The following is a 20,542-nucleotide window of genomic DNA, read 5'->3' as shown; positions in this document are numbered from 1 at the left end:
GTTTTTCTTATTTAGAATAAAATTTGAGGCTCAAATAAGACCTATTTAATTCTTAAATGAGTCTGATTTTTAGTAAACATTCCGTTTTACTCAAGTCCTAAATAACATTTGAATTAGTACTGTCATAAAAGTATATTCAGTATTAAATAAATCAGAAAAGCTTAAAAATAGTCTTGAATTAGGTTTAAAAAAGGTCTAAGTACCCTTTATGAAAACTAAAATATGAAGCGTAAATTTTCCTTGTTTGAACCCTAAAATAGTCTTACAATGGGATTCGGAAAGTTCGGTGCTGGAAAATTGGCTGCCGGAACATTCGGTGCTGCGAAAAGTCGGTGTGGAGAAAATTCGGTGCACGGGAAACTTGGTGTCCCAAAAAAAAATTCATATTCCACAATTTCTAAAAACTTTATTTATTTCTAATTCTTTTATTTCTAAAATTTCAAAAAGAAACATGGTGTGCCACACCACGTAGAAAAATTTCGACACACGCCGTGTCTTCAAATCGGTTCACCTATCTTTGCAAACGTTCAGAACTTATCTTGTAGGCGGTATTCTCCGGTTCAACTAAGCCCGTTCGCAATTGTAATATCCTCGTTACCGAAATAGCCTCTTCCCTTTGCAATGCTTTCAGAAATTTCCACAAGGTTGGGTGATGGCAGGCTATTTGCCAACCTTCCAAGTAATTGTTGGTTTTTTGTCCACGCTCAGCTGCAGTTTCGTGTGATTCCACAATTGTATTGGAAACATTGGTGTCCGTCTCTCACGGTTTGTTGGTCGGCCCAAGTAATTGTCCTCGAAATAGTCTAAAACAGGTTGAATAGAACTGTCAATTAGTAACTGTATCTTGTCGAAGGCTTCTTCTATGCAATTTTCCGGTACTATAGCTAAAGCTGGAATTAACGCTAGCTGTTCAGCTATAAGTACGTCATTGGTATAACTCTCTTGAAATCCTACCGCTTGCGCTTTCCTGTATACACTTTGACTCAGGTGGAAGAAACAGCCTTTGAAGATGGTCACAGTGAAAACTTCTTGAATCGCTTTAATTGAAGCCATTTCGGAATCCATCATCATTATTTGCGGAGTCGCTGAAGGAATTAAGTTGCGGATTTCACAAAAGACACGTTTATAAGTGTTTTTCTTTGATTAGAAGCCTGGGTCTCAACAACCTTTTTTTCATCTCAACGTATGCAAATTGAGCTTCAATTTTTGGCCAAATATGGCGCGTGTGTATGTTCACCTGCGGTACGTGTAATAATTCCGTCCATGGTATGAACTCGACACTTGCATATTTTCTTCATCTCGCATTGCCAAGTGACCTATTAATTTAATTAAAATTAAGTAAGATGAAAATTGTAGTAATTTAACAAAATCTACCTCACCTTTCCACTTTTTAGAACTCGTTCTTTTACGTACACAAGGTTTTCGTAAACTAACTTCTTTCCGCCACGTTCGCTACGAAGATACAACGCCATGATAAGAACTGAAAATTCACAGTCAGTGTAATACGTTTTATAGTTTAAATTGAATTATTTTTTATAGTTATTGACTTATTTTTATGTCTATTGGATTATTTTTTTATTTTATAAAAACTAACAAGTAAGTTGAGATAATTTTTGTTTAGCACCGAGTTTTCCGCACGTAATATTTCGGCAGCGAGTATTCCTAATACCAAATTTTCCGGCAGCCGATTTTCCGGCGACCCATTTTCCGGCAGCCAATTTTCCAGCACCGAACTTTCCTAGACCCTCTTACAATACAGCGTTTTTATAATTAAATTTAAGGCTCAAATAAGACTCGTTTTATTCTGAAATATGTCTGATGTTTAAGTATTACACATTCGGTTTTACTCAAGTCTGAATTAAGATTTAAAATAGTACTGTATAAGAGCTAAGGGTATGCTAAATGACTACGAGATATTACCATGCCAATGGTCATTTATTACACACATTAAACAAATTCAATATGAAGCACCTAAACAATTTCAATCAACATCGACGAATAACGAGAAATTCCCCGACAATCCCAACTTACATGCATCATCATTCCCAACCCACATGTATTATCTTTCCCAACCCACATACATCATCATTCCCAACCCACATTCATTATCTTTCCCAACCCACATACATCATCATTCCCAACCCACATGCATCATCATTCCCAACCGACATGCATCATCATTCCCAACCCACATGCATTATCTTTCCCAACCCACATGCATCATCTTTCCCAACCCACATGCATCATCATTCCCAACCCTCATTAAAATAAACCCCGACACTACTACTATACAAAATCATTAAAACGATGCGAGTAAAAACTGATAAAAACTATTGGCCAAGCCAGCCATGTATAACTTTTAATTGTACTTATCACAATTGTCGGTACCAACCGCCGATGCGTCACCTTCGGAAATGGAATTTGAAGAGTTCAATACAGCAGAGGCGTAGTGAGGGGGGGGCATACGCCCTGGGCGCCGACGGTCAGGGGGGCGCCAAAGAGGCGCCTAAAGTATTAAAGTGGATATTGGAAACTTGAAATTTTTTTAATATATCTATTAAATTGTAATAGATTAATATTAATTTTGTTATTGATAATGATTAGGTTTCGTTTAAAAACAAGGAATTTTATGGCGCAAATTTAGGAGTTTGGCCCTGGGCGCCAAATAACCTCACTACGCCACTGCAATACAGTTGGTCACAAAGGGGCAAAGGGGGCCATGGCCCCGGGCGGCATAGATGTAGGGGGCGGCCTGGCAAATTGAAACCAACGTGGTCGGCCGATATTCTGGGTCAGAAAAGTGACATTGGCGGCAGCCGCTGGCAGGCGACTATTGCAGTGTTGTCACAGGCCCTTAAGGGGTCTGAGTGTTCAATAACTGGTGGCTTTACCGAGGAGTCGGGGTCCAGCTCTTGTAACCCATAAGGGCGGTGGCACACCGGGAGATGTTAGCTGAGATCAAATGGTCCGATCTCCGACCTCCGACTTCGGTCAGGTAAGGGCTGGAAACTAAGCTTCGGCTCAGGCTAATGGAGAGGGGCCAGGCATCCTGTCACCTAGGCGGATTTGGTGGCCTGCTGTTGGGCGGCGGGTCTCCTATGAGGCGCTGTGGCCCGGTTTCCCGGCTTTGTGGAGCCCATTGGGATCTACGGTGCCGATCGTGCCGGGTTACGCTGGACCGCAGTGCGCCCGTTGTCCCCCTTTAGTCCACCTTTTCTTAAGGGCTTTGGCATCTCACCTATGTAGTTAAGGTGCTGGCTTCCGATGCTAGAGCCCCCGCTCATGTAACCCACTGCTGTGTGCGAAGTGGCGAATTGGTCAACCCATTGTTGAACCTTCTGCTGGCAGAGCGGCTTGCGACCTTCAGTAGTATTGTACTACTACCCATGTTGGTTTTGGCACCTGTCCGGGCTGTGGACGCTGGCGTAGGACATTATGATGATAGGCCTCCGGTGGTGTGGTACTCTTGTTACCGGTACACTGGGCTATAAATTCTGATACTAAGCAGTGTTGTCACACCGTGCGCTGTGTTTATGAGATTTCTATGCCGTCAACAGAACAGTCTACGAGTCTAGCCGGGCAGCGCGCGGTGTGGCAACACTGCAACAACCGCCAACAGAAAACAGTCGACGAGTCTAACCGGCTCGAACGAAACGTCAGTTATTGTTATTGAGAAGCGCGGTGCAGTTACTATTTAAAATCTACAATGTCGTTCAGATTAACAAATCTGGGTATCGTGGCAATCGAACAAGAGGTACAAATTAATATTGACCATTGCATTAAAGAGTTCGCGTTGCAAAAAACACGCAGAATAAAATTTTAATTTTTTAACGACTTGAATCATTTTGCAATCAACAGAGTATCACAGAATTTTTGCCTACTTTTGGGGGGGCGGCAAATTTAGGGATGGCCCCGGGTGGAAGAAATGCACGCTACGCCACTGCCACATCTAAATAACTGAAATAACAATTCATTGCGCTGCACGTCGGAAGTATAAACTGAGGTAAGAACTGGCATTTAAACTTGCACCAACCATGGAACCAAAACTAACGCTAGAGACGGTTCATAAGATAGCAAATTTGAAAAATATTCGTTGACAACGCGCCCTAGCGAGCTTTATTTCGGTGCATCTCCGGAAATGGGGAGGTCGTAAAGTGTAGTCCGCTTATTTGTCTTGGTTAAGACTTAACGTTTAGGTTGCGTTAAAACATAACTGTTATACAAAGCTCAACTTCACATACATGTAGCAGACGAGTATTTAGGACACGTTCAAATATATAAGTTACCAAACGCATTTGTAGGTGGCGTTAAGATCCTAAAATTTTCCTTTTTGAATCACCACATTTTGGTCAGGGGCAAAAAACGCGGGTGGGCCCGGTGGGGTTGTCAACAAACGCTCATCAAACCGTCCCTAGAGTTAGTTTGTTCCATGCACCAACTAATGTGAAATAAGAAAATGACCTCTCACCCTTAGTGTCGTAAAGATAGGCTTCAGAGCAACCGACGACTTGGGACCGACACTGGGAGAAGAAGGAGTCATTTTCACCATTTGCAGAAGATCGTCGTTGATCCAAGAATCGGTCGCCTTCAAGTTCTTGTCCATGTAGCCATTGAGTGTGTCATCGAGCGTTCGATTGTTGTGATACGCTGGTCTCGTTCTGTTCATAACTACAAAAAGAAAAACGGCCTTTGACGTCACGCGTATTTACTTTTGTTTTGATCGAATTGTTTATTGTCTGCCTCTGTGAGTAGCCTAGAAGTACGGGTACTTGGAACTTGTTTCCAGAGAAAAGAACTTCTCATCAATCAGTCGCCTTGTTCTATATATAACACTTGCTTCAAGACTGCCTAAAGGTATACTAGCAAAGATAGACTGGTTTCGGGTCAGTATTCCGTCCTCCACGAATGATTAACGGTAAAAGTTAGTGTCGGGGGCTGTTGGCTCGCATGTTATGAAGGGCTTGACACCACCATCCTACACGCTGTAAACCGACCACTTGATTTAAAGGCATTAAAAGTCGCTAGATGACTTGGGCCTAAGGTGGTGCCTTGGGTTTTAGCCTAGATTATTAATTAATTAAATCATTATTAATGATAATTTTTTACGAGGTAGGGTAGCTAGTGTAGATCTTTGACGTAATTTTACTCCAATTCTTGCGAAGAGCTCTGGGGTCCGATTCTACAACTCTCCTTAAAAATAAGGATTCCTTACATAAGGACAAATCCTTATTTTGCTCATAAGGATAAGCTAAGGAACATTCCATTTGTAGTAAAAAATCGTATTCTACTGCCATTTTAGACCTTATTACCCAGGTGTTTTGCCTTTTACAGATGGGTCATAGGGAACGCAACTCAAAGGCATTTTTGGGCAATTTATACAAAAATTATTGATATGTAACAACTTTAAATAATAATTGAAAAATGAAATAAATATCTTTTTACATAAATCTAATATCATTCAGCATTAAGTAATTATCAAGTGTTCGAATTTCCCGCCGCGAAAATTGTTTTAAAAGACAACAAATCTAAAATCCAACAAGGCTTAACTATTCATACAAACTATTTAAAAATTACCTAAGTAATGAAGTATTTGAGGAGTTATTTATGGAAATTGAACTTTTAAGTTATAACCTAAGTATAAAATAAATACAATTTTCTGATATTTAAATAATTTCCAGTACTATGTATTCATTATGGTCAAGTTTCGCGCCATAGAAAACCATGTTATTTTATCGTAAAATTAGCCGACTTTAAGGTCCGGAAGTAGCGCTCCCGACGGCCGTCGAAGACACTAAAAACCAAACTTTTATTTCGCGCCAATACATGGATTTGAAATTCTTTGGGTAGGCCGCCTGGTGCGAGCGTAGTGAGCGCGCGAAGTTGGCCATGCCAAACGTCACAGAACGGAAATAGGTTGCTGCTGCTGCCTTCTATCTGCATCTCAATGTTTTTTTAATGGCTTCGTTTATTTGTAACTTGTAATATTTTTAAAGACTAATAATTTCAGTTGAACGTTTTTTTTTAAAGTTAATTATGAGGAAAAAGTTGTGCGTTTATCCTACTTGCAAAAGTGATTCGCGATATTACTGTAAAGACCATATGAAAGACGTATTCTTTATACCTTTCCCTAAGCCTAAAAAAAGTTTCGTCAAGTGTGAAAAATGGATTACCTGGTTAAATAGGAATGATTATCCTTTAAGTAGAGTAAATGACAACACTTACTTATGTTCGATACATTTTGTGGGTGGTAAAGGGCCATCTGATCAATTTCCAGATCCAATACACAATCATTCAGTGAGTATAAAATTTATTAAAATAAATAGTGAAAACAAATTCAAATCTAACCAATATCTGATTTAGGAGTATGTATCAATATTGAAACGTAAGACTACAATAGAACAGCATACTGCGTCAGTTAATCCTGAAGCTTCAGTGATAGCACTCAGTGAAGATAATTATTCGGAAATGGTACAAGACGAGAATAATTCACTGCCTCTAGGTGGGAATTTAGTTTCTGTGACTAATGGTGGTATTTTAAACACAATAACTTGTACAAGTATTTTACCTTCTGAAATTGATGAGAGTAACGTCCCTGCTTCAAATATAAATAACCTAGTTGAGGGTTTTTCATTCCCAACCGAGTGGGCAGTGAGTCAATTGAAAGATGGATTGAAACTATATAAATTTAGAGAAGACACCAATGATGTTGTGTATAGTGTCAAATTAGACGAACAGTTTGCTGCAAAGTATGAGGTTCAAGGAAAATTGCTTGAAAAAAAAGATGCCTACAAACTCCCTGATAAAATTATCTCTAAAGACTCTTTGAAAAGTGTACTCCAACTGCTTGATGGTTACAAACCCTGCAGTGGAAACACAGACACTGATATGCTGAATATTTTTGAAAACAGGCCCCAAAAAAGTGGAATTAAAAATTCTACTACTGGATCTATTCATAGTGTGAAATGTGAATTACTATTAAGGGATAGTATACGTAAAAGATGTTTCTTTTGTGCTAAACAAAGATTAAGTTTTCAAGTTACCATCAGTAGGAAAAAAAAGAAAACCGAAACCAGCATAACAAGGTTTTCACATCTGAACAAGGCTGAGTTAGCGCAGAAACTGAGAAGGAGTAAAAATTCTGAAATACTAGTAAAAAGAAAACTCAACAGGTTACAAAAAAAAATACATTAATTAGTCCATGGCTGGATCAAGCGAGACACATTGAATTGGTAGATCTCGGAAGTTAGTTAAATATTCATTTTGAAAGTAGGCCTCGTTATTAAATTTAAATTAATTTAAATTAAATAAGGAAAATGAATATTGAGCGTAGTAAAATTATTAAAGTTCAATAATGTTAGAGATATTACAACAAATTTAATTATGATTATATACACTATACCCTTATTCGTGGGAACAAATACCTTTAAAAAAGGTAGTCAATAATTGTTTCATTATGACATTAATTTTTTATTATTCTTTTTCACTAAAAATCGCTCTTAGGTGTTTTTTTAACATTAGCTATAACAGCTAAATATAAAAATTTCAATATTTATCAAAAGGGCCATCTTAAATATGAGCCAAATAAGGATAATTCTTGCAGGGTTGTTCAAAGTTTATTTAGTTAGAAAACGTATTTTGCATTTTACATTTTGACTTTCTAGGAAACTATTTTGCATTTCACATTTTGTAGTTTTGACATGTGGAAAAACAATTTCAAAAATGTTTTTATTCTGGAGAGAAAGTTCGTCTGCTATTTACTCCCAAATAATCATATAGCGTTTTCCACTTGACTGCTCTCGAGCGCTCTAGATCGCTTTGATCAACATTTTATGTTCATTTGCTTGCTCTGATCTGCTCCGATCAAGTTTCGCGTGTTCCATTTCCTGCTTTCGGGTGCTCTGAAATCGCCCAAAACCGAACGTCAGACCAAGACGCGAGAATTCAAATTACTAGCAGACGAAAAACAACAAAGCGCTGGGATACGCTATTGGGATGTTCCATTTGCGATTTTACTCTAGTCAATTGGGGCGAGATCTATGACGTAAGAAACAGATTCGGAGTAAATCTCGTGCAATCCAATGGAAAACGATATTAGATGGCGATTCTCAGTCACTCACTTACTCAGAAATATCTTCGTAATTATTATTAATTACTAGTTAATAATAATAATAAATTAGTAATTAATTATTAATTTTTACAAACTAACTGTGGTAACTAATTGCAGTAAGTGGTAAAAGTAAACCGAGTCCATTTGTAAAAATATTTTGCATTTTGAAAAATTATTTTCAAAATGCATTTTTTATAATTCATTTTTGAGCTATGGAGAAAGTATTTTGCATATTGAACAACCCTGAATTATTGGTCCTTAGGCCTCTATGGAGATTTTTAACCCTCACTTTATCTTAAGGACTATTTTTGTCTCAAGGATACGAAATTTCGAGTATAAGGATAATTTTAATTTTTAAGGACATTTTCGATCCTTACGAATCATAAGGAGGGTTGTGGAATCGGACCAGTGGCGTAGCCAGGGGGGGGGCACAGAGGGCACATGCCCCCCCCCCCCCCCGAAACGTATGGTCATACGTAAAAATATTATTATAACACACTAAGCCTTGGTAAGTTGCAACTATGCAAGGAGTATAAATTCAGCAGCACTATTTTTCTCAGCCGAATAACGCATTTTCAAAGTGCTACGATCGTCATATTTCTAGTAATCTAGCGCCCCCCAATGGGGAAAAGAACGGAGGGAGTAGTTGGAAGTTTTCACGGCACACGGGGGCAGCGCTGAGGCACTCTTTTTCTTCTATGTCTCTTGTAAATATTAAACACTTGTTGCATACCGTACAAGTGAATAGTTTCCATTATTTCACCAAGCACTATATAAACAGTAATTTGCAAGTCCTGGCTCTCGGAAATATTACTTATTGGGTATTTCCTTGAAGATGTTTTATTGAAGTGTTTATTAGAGACTATAAGTCTTATAGACGTCTCTAGCGGACTCGACACCATAATGCCATTATAAAGGAAACCAGATAAAATACCAGAAAAATACTCTTCAAAATTCTAAGTTAGTATCATTCCATAATAATTTTCCTCGTTATACGTACATAGTCAAATAATGGTTAGCTACCAGTAGCCCCGCCGGCCGCCCGGAACAAGTAGGTGCCTACTTTGAAAAATTTCGGGCCTACTTTGTGGGCCTCCAATTTTTTAAATATGACTTTATGGGCTTCTACATGCAAATTAAGGTTTTAAACGGTTTTTGTATTTACCCCTTAGTTTTATTTCTGTATTGGATTTGTTAAAATCGTTTCAAGTCCCGTATTTCCAAAATGGTCACTCTTTAGGAGCGAAAACGTATCTACAACTTTCAAAGCAATTCAGTTAAAAGATGTGAATGTTTTAAAGAGTCCCAGAAAGATCGGGGTTATGAAATCATTTTCTGACAGTGATGGGCACTCCTCTCACCGTGAGATCAGTGAGAGCAATTGAGAGGAGGTGAGATGCTCTAAGCTTCCAATGGAGAGGAGCGTGAGATGAGTTTCCAAGCTATGAATTCAAGTGAGAGGAGAGTGAGTGGAAATAAGATTTTTCAAAGAATGTATTTGGAGTGTGAGCAAGGTTAATTTAATGAGTGAAATGCGATGAGAGGAGATCAGCTAAAAAGTTATTTTGCGGTGGTGAGAGGAGGTGAGTTTGACTTTAGATGTAAGAAAACCAAAAAAAGCAAATAGAAAAACATGAACTTCTTGGAAATAATTGGCCAATAACAAAGCCCAAACGTACAATAACATAATATGCTGACGTTAGAAGGCTATAAAGAAGTTAAATACAGTAAATCTAATGTGGCCACCGGCCATGCGTGATGGTTGTTGTTCTACCCCTGTGAGAACAGTGTGAGAATCTGAGAGGAGGTGAGATGCGCAAAACTTCGAAAGGAGAGAAGCGTGAGAGGAGTTTCACAAAGTATGCATTTCAGAGAGAGGAGATTGAAAGGAGATACTTTATTACTTCCATAAAGGAAAAGAGAGTGAGATGAGATCAGATTTCTCAACAAAACTAGCGGGAGTGTGCGTGAGGTTAGATTAATTAGCGAAATTCGATGAGAGGATATGAGCTCAAAAGTTAGTTTACGGTGTTGAGAGGAGATGAGTTTGAGTTAGAAACGGGAATGAGATGGAGTGAGAGTTATCACAAAATTTTGAATTATGCCCATCACTGTTTTCTGATATCACTAGGTGATGAAGCACGAAAAAAGGTCTCATTTTTTTTTATAAAAATAGGTTCGATTCCACACAGTTATAGCATTGCAGAATATATGGTTGAAAATAGATAACCCGAGGAAACCACTGACAATTTTCCGTGTCGCGGGTATGTTTCGCAATTAAAAAGCTTCAGCAACTTGACTTAAACCGTCGTTAAAGTCGTTTTAACGGCAACCGTTGCTATTTGTCAAGCTACAGTAGCTATAGAAGGTCTGAACGCACTACCTGAGAGCAAAAGTCAAGTAAGTCGAGATACGTGACTGTTAAAATAAATTCAAAATAAGAATCATTGAGTGTTTTTAAATGAAAGTGACTCAGTACAAAATTTTCATTATTAGATTTTCATTGTTATTATGCTGGATTTCAAATTTGCTTGACTCTTGCTCTAAGGTAGCGATTAGGGTTCAACCTAATTTAAAATGAAGCTAAAAAGTTGCCATATTCTGGTAAACACAGGGCCTCTAGGCTTCGATCTTCTTTGGGCACCTCAACATCCCCGTCCCACTTATAATGGTTTCAGCATCGAAAATATACGTTTACGCAAACGAAAGATAATACCCAACAGGGGAATAAAACAGTGTCATTACTTCTACTACTGAAAGCGGAGCGACAGAAGCAAATACCCTCATTGAACGTATGAGAACCACTTTGAAATAATCTATAAATTTATCAGAAATGGAAACTAGACTATTAGAAAACACTGGCCTTTTTAAAGCATTAATGGCAAAAATTTTCTTCACTAAAATGATCTCTTAGCTCATTGTCAATCTTAAAACCGGTTCCAATCCGATCTCCTTTGGTTAAAGGGACAGATAACAATAGCCAAAAATTAAATAAAAAACTTGCGTAACGTCACTGACTGACTGCTTTAATTTTTTAATGGAAATGCAAGATGACTTTGAAGGTCTTGTCAAATACGACAATTATTTTACGCAGTCGCAAATACTATATCCGAAAAGAGTTTCAATTATCTCAACCTCAACACTCCTGCCATGAATCTATTTAACAATACGTAGTTGATGAATTTGGGTAAAGAGGTAATAGTAGGGTGGAATTCTTCGATTAAAAGTAAAGTTGGTAATATTTATTTGTAAATAATTTATTTAATAATAAAAAATTTATTAATTTAATAATAATATTTTTTTTTAATTTAATAATAATATTTTTATTAATTTAATAATAATAACATTTTTATTAATTTAATAATAATAAAAATTTCATTAATTTAATAATAATAAAAAAATTATTGATTTAATAATAATAAAAAAATTATTAATTTAATAATAATAAAATTTTTAAATAATTATATTCAATTTGGCTAGTTAAAGAACAACGCAAATTACAATGGAGTTCTTTATGGGAGCCTCTTAATAACGCAGTGCCTACTAGCGAAAAAACCTGGCGGGGCTTCTGAGCTCTACAAAAACTATCAAGTGCTCCAAACAGTGATGTAGCTAGCATGGGTGGCACCCGGGTCGAACTGCCCCCGTCGCCCTCCCCCTAGCTACGCCACTGGCTCCAAATTAGGTAAGTGATAACCATAATTTGCTTTAACAAAGAGTTAATTTAAGCATTGTGGACGTTTTAACGGCAATTTCAGAATGCTTTAGGAACAATGTCTAGTTAAATAAATGTCTGCAAAGCACTGTGGAATATCTAATTCTTAAAGGGAGTATAAAGTTCCTATTTATGGTGCATCATATATTTCACATTTGTGCCAGCTGGTTTTTCAAAAGCTAGAAGTAACTGGAGCTAGTTAAATGCTTGTAAGCAGACAATTTCAGGGTTTATAATATACTCCATATAACCTCTATTCCCTATAAGTCGCCAAATGAAATCCTCCATCTGAATTATAGAGACTTCAAAGTTCGGACGTTTTTCAAATCACCTAACGTCATAGCAACAGCCTCTAAAAGTGGATGCCATTACACGGGAATTTAGTTTTCCCTTTGAGTTAAACAGCATTGGTGACGTCACCCTATTTTTCACCTTGAACCAAATATATAATGGCGCTGATAGGGAATAAACCGGATTTGAAACCTTTAATTGTTAGTTGTACCTACTTCAATTTTTAATGTCGTAGTTGTCCACAAGGTGTTTTTAATAAAAATCATTTAAATCTTGGAAAATTAGCAAATGAAATCAACATTATAGGCCAGAAACTTGGAGCCTTGTTGAAAACAACTTTCCGTTCTGGCCTGCTTTGATGAACTAATCCCACCACTGTGCACTGTCTGTGCTCTACTTAGAAGTCAATAAGTTTGGCCAAACCACTTTAGGTTATTGCTCAGAGGGGAGGGGGCTTCCGAACGGACAAGGCTAACGACAGCCGCTGCTGGTTCATTGTTCAATGCGGTCTCGTGCCGTATGCCAGCAAACATAATCACATTTAAAGATCGATTTGTAACAATAGTGAAAAAGCAGTTTAAGAAAACTAATACATATTTTGGTGGATATACGGAATTAAATTTGCTCAATTTGTTACCGCCAAACGATAAACATTTTCAAATACAAAACTATAGTGAAATTTGAAAATTTAGGCGTAACGTCAGATAATGTAAAGTTAAAATTTAATTCGGTTAAATCTTTAAAAACATCATATTTTATTTTATTTGCACACGCGAAGAACCAACGTCAAATAAGTGAAGTCAAATAAACTGATCTTACCAGAGATTATTAAAAATCAATAATGCCAGTTCAAGAAAATGAAATTTATCTTTTGTTAAAATTTTCCTTTTCGGACCAAAATGTCACTAGTTATCCTAAACCCAAGAAACATACATATTTACATGGAAAAAAAATTATATAAGTAACCCTGGGAAAGTGGTTTTAATAGTTTTCAAAAAATTATCCGTATAGAGTGTTGTCGTCTGATACGATTTTGAAAACTTGTAACGTCACAGCTGTAGTGTTAATAGTGGCCGCCATGACAGTTACCGTTTTTTATCAATAGGCAAATTACAATGGTGACGTCGCAGGGTTTCAGACGACAACACTCTATAGGCACCTAGTAATAGTATAGAAAATAAAGTACCATCTATATTCAATATCAAACTATATACCCATGCATAATTAATCCCTTATATTTTTTGATTTTTCAGTTTAGTTCAAAGCAAGATTGCAGGGGTGCCAACTCAGGCAAAACCTAAATTACTATTTTATTGCATTTATTTTTCAAATTTAATCAAATTTGTCAGATCTTATGAATTTTTAATAGCTTCGCGTTCAAATTATTCCCGACTCGAATTTCCCTAAATTTTGCGAATCTTGGATTAAAGGGGCTCCAAAGTTCGGTGGCAAAATGTGTGTAAAGTCAGTAAAGTGCAAAATTTACGGTTGACTCTGCCCGCCTCAGAGTCTGCCAAGGCCGAGTGAGGGGTTGGGGGGATTTAAAAGTATGCTCAATTTTCTTCTTTTTTTTTCCACCGAACTTTGGAGCCCCTTTAATTTCCCTTTTCCTCATATTTTTCGAGGTCCAAATTTCGATGTGCGAAATTCCCCTCGATCTGGCATCACTGTTAAAAATGAACTAGAGATTGTTACCCGCTTTAAATTCTTGTCATAGCAGACAAATCTTTATAGACACTACTGCCATCTCAATTTTAAAGGGCAACGCAAGTCGTGATGCGGGGGGGGATGAATCTTATCTTATAGATAAAAACCGCATCTGCGCATGCACCACCGGCGGGGAACAGAAATGTTGGGGACTGACACACCGATTTTGTTGAAACTCGGGGGATTGGTAGACCTTCATGTAACTTGAAAAATCCTAAAGGGATTTTATTCAATGGGCAACGGTTTTGCCATGGCAACGTAAAAATATTTTTGACAACATAACATGGAAATTTTACCATTGTAAATAGCATAGGATTTTGACCGATTAAAAGGGCCCTGTGAAAAATTTTTAAAAATTGAAAAAAAAATTAAAATACTAAAATTATAAAAAATTTATAAAAATTGACAAAAAAAATCCAAATTGATCACATTTTGATCAATTTGAACGAAATGGATGAAAATGAACCGATATGGCTAAAATTGGAAAAATTGTGAAAAAAAAATAAAAAAAATACAAAAAATACAATCAATGAAAAAATATTTCAAAATTGATTAAAATAATGTTTTTTTTTTCAAAATGGAAAAAATATATAAAATTGAAAAATTGTTGATCAAAAACAGTAGTTTCTATCAAAATTCATAGGAATTGACGGAAATTTATAAGTTGTGTAAAATTGGATTATTGTATAGATAAATAGCGATTTTTTTAAAAATAAAGTATTTATTTTGGTCAATTTGATCAAACTTGATCAAAATTGGAAAATAATAGATCTAAATTAGCCCAATTTTTAAGTTTTGTAAAAATTATATAAAAATAAACTAAATTCGACCAACTATCACAAAATTGTTTGAAATATTTTTTTTTCAAATTATTTTCCAAATTTGGAAAATAATAGATAAAATTAGCAAAATTTTAAAATATTGTAAAAAAAAGTATATATTTTTTTTTAAAACAATCAGTAGTTTCGATCAAAAACCGCATTAATTTCCAATCTATATCCGTAGTTGTTTTTGTTCTAAAAGTTCTAAAATATTATTTACTTGATAAATATTAAATAATAATGTTTGGTTTTAAAATAAATGTTAACTATAGCGAAATAAATTTGGTTCAGTTAGTAAATTTTGTCGTCAATATTGGTTTCTTCGTGTATACGGTAATACCTAACAAACAGCAGGAAAAATGGCGCGTATGCCAAAATCTTGGCTACCAGTAATCTACGATTATAGGCCTACTACGTAATTGACGGATTTTGAAATGACGTTTTAGCGCGCGACACTACCGGTACATGTCTTGGGCACACATACTTCTTTTGACCATAACATGTAGAGGTATTTTCACGCGCAAAATGAATTTTAAAAGGCGTCAATTATTACACTAAAATTATTATACTACCTAATTTATTTAATATTACAATAACAATTAGTTGACTACGTAATTTAGTAATTATTAGGATTTTTAGCATACGCGCCATTTTTCCTGCTGTTTATTAGATATTACCGTATACACGAAAAAACCAATATTGACGACCAAATATACTAACTGAACACAATTTATCACGCTATAGTTAACATACATTTGTCGGGTAAGATTGCCATATACCTATAACCATTTTGTGCCATAAATTTTCATTGTTAGTTTTTTATATAACTAAAATCTAATCATAGGTCTTTGACTTAATAGTATAAAAATTAATTGGTGATTTATGGTGAAAAGTGAGTTATAAAAAGCTGTTATTATTAGTCAAACCAGAGGTCAAACTAAAGTGTTTAAATTAATAGTGTGATAAAATGGTTATGTATGCTGAAAAGTCAGTACTGAGCAGTGATATTATATATTACATATTGTGAAAAATAATATATTTTTTGCCAATTTTTTTTGATTATCTGATAAATTTTCTGATTTTTACACCCAAATACAGTAGACCCGCTTTTTGTGATAACTCAAGAGTAAATAGGAGCTGTGGGTATCATTGTCATTTTTGAGAGACGTCACTTTTCAAGAATTTTCCCGCCTTTTCTTACGCTGAGATTTAACATCTTGGATTAATTAAACATAGGGATATACCGCTACAGCTTAAAACTCCATTATGTAGATGAAAAGATTGTTATAAACCCTCTATCAGAGGAAATCGGCGAATAAACTGAAGTCCCATTGCGCATGCACGAAGTGTGTGTCAAACTATAGTAGCGCCACTGCGCCACGTTATCATCTTCACATTTTAAGCCAAGGCTTTAGTCTAGGAATATGAAGACCAGCCGTACATCCTCCTAGCTTAAGTGACACCCCTTTGTTTTCACCTAAAATCTTAATTAATATACCCTCGGACTACAAATTTCAGTAATTAAGTGTAATACCTAGTTAGCAACTTAAATGTATGATCGCTAATCGCAAAGCCTACGTTTACCTCTCTCTCAACTAGATTTCCCCTTGATCGACTTATCATCACGCTTTAGTCATTTCCGTTTGGGCGCCGATTTCACCAATACATAGTTTTCACCTAGGGGGGTTGCCAGCTGCTATCCCCTATTCCGCTGATTCTGGTTAAATGCTGCCACGCATCGGTAGTATCAGACAATGCAGACGATATTTATTGCTAGTTCGTAGCAATCGTTTCCGCGTTTTTGCTTATGTGCTGTGGGATAAACCTGTGACGTTTCTTTGTTAGTGAATCGGTGCCACTGCCAGCCGGCCGACCGCTGAGTTTCTCCCTGGCTTAGGAAACTCAGTGACCGACTACTGGCGTTGCTCCGTCAGCCAAGCCAAAGATATTAGAACTCCGTACCCTAGATTCGAATTCTGAGAGCTTTCTGATTGACGGTTTTGTAACATAGCGTTTACCCACTTCTAGCACGTGACATCCGAACAATCAGCCTCCATCGGGCGAAGTCATTGTCCTATCACGACCGTGGTCTTATCTATGGTTGGGTACCATAGTAACTACGGAGCTAACTATTTCTGAGTTCCGGCAGGAAGTGGGAAACGCTATTGACTACGCACGAGGCAGTAACTTATTTCGAATCTAGGGTACGGGGTTTATACTATTTTTGGTCAAGCGCACCCGAAGAACTTTTCCAAAGTGTTCTATGATTGACTAAATTAAAATATTATCGGTTTTTTGTTTTCCCTCCTGTGGAAAGGGGATCAAATGCTGACTTGCACCATCGGCCAATAAATCATTTGCCCATGCTTGCACTGGCCAAAGGTACAAATGCGTACTCCCCTATTTATTCCTGCATATATTAGGTAGAAAGCATGTTTTCTTAGTTGATAGAATCTCCACGAGGCAGTAACTTATTTCGAATCTAGGGTACGGGGTTTATACTATTTTTGGTCAAGCGCACCCGAAGAACTTTTCCAAAGTGTTCTATGATTGACTAAATTAAAATATTATCGGTTTTTTGTTTTCCCTCCTGTGGAAAGGGGATCAAATGCTGACTTGCACCATCGGCCAATAAATCATTTGCCCATGCTTGCACTGGCCAAAGGTACAAATGCGTACTCCCCTATTTATTCCTGCATATATTAGGTAGAAAGCATGTTTTCTTAGTTGATAGAATCTCCACGAGGCAGTAACTTATTTCGAATCTAGGGTACGGGGTTTATACTATTTTTGGTCAAGCGCACCCGAAGAACTTTTCCAAAGTGTTCTATGATTGACTAAATTAAAATATTATCGGTTTTTTGTTTTCCCTCCTGTGGAAAGGGGATCAAATGCTGACTTGCACCATCGGCCAATAAATCATTTGCCCATGCTTGCACTGGCCAAAGCTACAAATGCGTACTCCCCTATTTATTCCTGCATATATTAGGTAGAAAGCATGTTTTCTTAGTTGATAGAATCTCCACGAGGCAGTAACTTATTTCGAATCTAGGGTACGGGGTTTATACTATTTTTGGTCAAGCGCACCCGAAGAACTTTTCCAAAGTGTTCTATGATTGACTAAATTAAAATATTATCGGTTTTTTGTTTTCCCTCCTGTGGAAAGGGGATCAAATGCTGACTTGCACCATCGGCCAATAAATCATTTGCCCATGCTTGCACTGGCCAAAGCTACAAATGCGTACTCCCCTATTTATTCCTGCATATATTAGGTAGAAAGCATGTTTTCTTAGTTGATAGAATCTCCACGAGGCAGTAACTTATTTCGAATCTAGGGTACGGGGTTTATACTATTTTTGGTCAAGCGCACCCGAAGAACTTTTCCAAAGTGTTCTATGATTGACTAAATTAAAATATTATCGGTTTTTTGTTTTCCCTCCTGTGGAAAGGGGATCAAATGCTGACTTGCACCATCGGCCAATAAATCATTTGCCCATGCTTGCACTGGCCAAAGCTACAAATGCGTACTCCCCTATTTATTCCTGCATATATTAGGTAGAAAGCATGTTTTCTTAGTTGATAGAATCTCCACGAGGCAGTAACTTATTTCGAATCTAGGGTACGGGGTTTATACTATTTTTGGTCAAGCGCACCCGAAGAACTTTTCCAAAGTGTTCTATGATTGACTAAATTAAAATATTATCGGTTTTTTGTTTTCCCTCCTGTGGAAAGGGGATCAAATGCTGACTTGCACCATCGGCCAATAAATCATTTGCCCATGCTTGCACTGGCCAAAGCTACAAATGCGTACTCCCCTATTTATTCCTGCATATATTAGGTAGAAAGCATGTTTTCTTAGTTGATAGAATCTCCACGAGGCAGTAACTTATTTCGAATCTAGGGTACGGGGTTTATACTATTTTTGGTCAAGCGCACCCGAAGAACTTTTCCAAAGTGTTCTATGATTGACTAAATTAAAATATTATCGGTTTTTTGTTTTCCCTCCTGTGGAAAGGGGATCAAATGCTGACTTGCACCATCGGCCAATAAATCATTTGCCCATGCTTGCACTGGCCAAAGCTACAAATGCGTACTCCCCTATTTATTCCTGCATATATTAGGTAGAAAGCATGTTTTCTTAGTTGATAGAATCTCCACGAGGCAGTAACTTATTTCGAATCTAGGGTACGGGGTTTATACTATTTTTGGTCAAGCGCACCCGAAGAACTTTTCCAAAGTGTTCTATGATTGACTAAATTAAAATATTATCGGTTTTTTGTTTTCCCTCCTGTGGAAAGGGGATCAAATGCTGACTTGCACCATCGGCCAATAAATCATTTGCCCATGCTTGCACTGGCCAAAGGTACAAATGCGTACTCCCCTATTTATTCCTGCATATATTAGGTAGAAAGCATGTTTTCTTAGTTGATAGAATCTCCACGAGGCAGTAACTTATTTCGAATCTAGGGTACGGGGTTTATACTATTTTTGGTCAAGCGCACCCGAAGAACTTTTCCAAAGTGTTCTATGATTGACTAAATTAAAATATTATCGGTTTTTTGTTTTCCCTCCTGTGGAAAGGGGATCAAATGCTGACTTGCACCATCGGCCAATAAATCATTTGCCCATGCTTGCACTGGCCAAAGGTACAAATGCGTACTCCCCTATTTATTCCTGCATATATTAGGTAGAAAGCATGTTTTCTTAGTTGATAGAATCTCCACGAGGCAGTAACTTATTTCGAATCTAGGGTACGGGGTTTATACTATTTTTGGTCAAGCGCACCCGAAGAACTTTTCCAAAGTGTTCTATGATTGACTAAATTAAAATATTATCGGTTTTTTGTTTTCCCTCCTGTGGAAAGGGGATCAAATGCTGACTTGCACCATCGGCCAATAAATCATTTGCCCATGCTTGCACTGGCCAAAGGTACAAATGCGTACTCCCCTATTTATTCCTGCATATATTAGGTAGAAAGCATGTTTTCTTAGTTGATAGAATCTCCACGAGGCAGTAACTTATTTCGAATCTAGGGTACGGGGTTTATACTATTTTTGGTCAAGCGCACCCGAAGAACTTTTCCAAAGTGTTCTATGATTGACTAAATTAAAATATTATCGGTTTTTTGTTTTCCCTCCTGTGGAAAGGGGATCAAATGCTGACTTGCACCATCGGCCAATAAATCATTTGCCCATGCTTGCACTGGCCAAAGGTACAAATGCGTACTCCCCTATTTATTCCTGCATATATTAGGTAGAAAGCATGTTTTCTTAGTTGATAGAATCTCCACGAGGCAGTAACTTATTTCGAATCTAGGGTACGGGGTTTATACTATTTTTGGTCAAGCGCACCCGAAGAACTTTTCCAAAGTGTTCTATGATTGACTAAATTAAAATATTATCGGTTTTTTGTTTTCCCTCCTGTGGAAAGGGGATCAAATGCTGACTTGCACCATCGGCCAATAAATCATTTGCCCATGCTTGCACTGGCCAAAGGTACAAATGCGTACTCCCCTATTTATTCCTGCATATATTAGGTAGAAAGCATGTTTTCTTAGTTGATAGAATCTCCACGAGGCAGTAACTTATTTCGAATCTAGGGTACGGGGTTTATACTATTTTTGGTCAAGCGCACCCGAAGAACTTTTCCAAAGTGTTCTATGATTGACTAAATTAAAATATTATCGGTTTTTTGTTTTCCCTCCTGTGGAAAGGGGATCAAATGCTGACTTGCACCATCGGCCAATAAATCATTTGCCCATGCTTGCACTGGCCAAAGGTACAAATGCGTACTCCCCTATTTATTCCTGCATATATTAGGTAGAAAGCATGTTTTCTTAGTTGATAGAATCTCCACGAGGCAGTAACTTATTTCGAATCTAGGGTACGGGGTTTATACTAT

The 20,542-nt window shown here is 37.1% G+C and overlaps 2 protein-coding genes across 2 annotated transcripts in view; both read left to right on the top strand.

Moving 5' to 3' along the window:
- LOC149934343 (uncharacterized) overlaps positions 1-5,002 on the top strand; it is a 56,380-nt gene extending 51,378 nt beyond the window's left edge. The window contains exons 11-12 of the transcript XR_016472293.1: positions 3,905-4,003; positions 4,475-5,002. The gene's annotated coding sequence lies outside the window, so the exon portion shown is untranslated. The remainder of the gene's footprint in view (positions 1-3,904; positions 4,004-4,474) is intronic.
- A 1,031-nt stretch (positions 5,003-6,033) lies between these two features.
- LOC149934342 (uncharacterized) lies at positions 6,034-7,387 on the top strand. The gene is made up of 2 exons (XM_090153423.1): positions 6,034-6,294; positions 6,361-7,387. The coding sequence occupies exons 1-2, from the start codon at positions 6,034-6,036 to the stop codon at positions 7,189-7,191; spliced, it is 1,092 nt and encodes a 363-aa protein (XP_090009549.1). The 3' UTR covers positions 7,192-7,387.
- Positions 7,388-20,542: the final 13,155 nt, after the last annotated feature.

Source organism: Leiobunum rupestre, chromosome 7 (assembly GCF_980474605.1).
Source record: "Leiobunum rupestre chromosome 7, qqLeiRupe1.1.hap1, whole genome shotgun sequence".
Lineage (NCBI taxonomy): Eukaryota > Metazoa > Arthropoda > Arachnida > Opiliones > Sclerosomatidae > Leiobunum > Leiobunum rupestre.
Note: the sequence above shows the minus strand (reverse complement) of the source record. Positions and strands in the feature narration are given on the sequence as shown.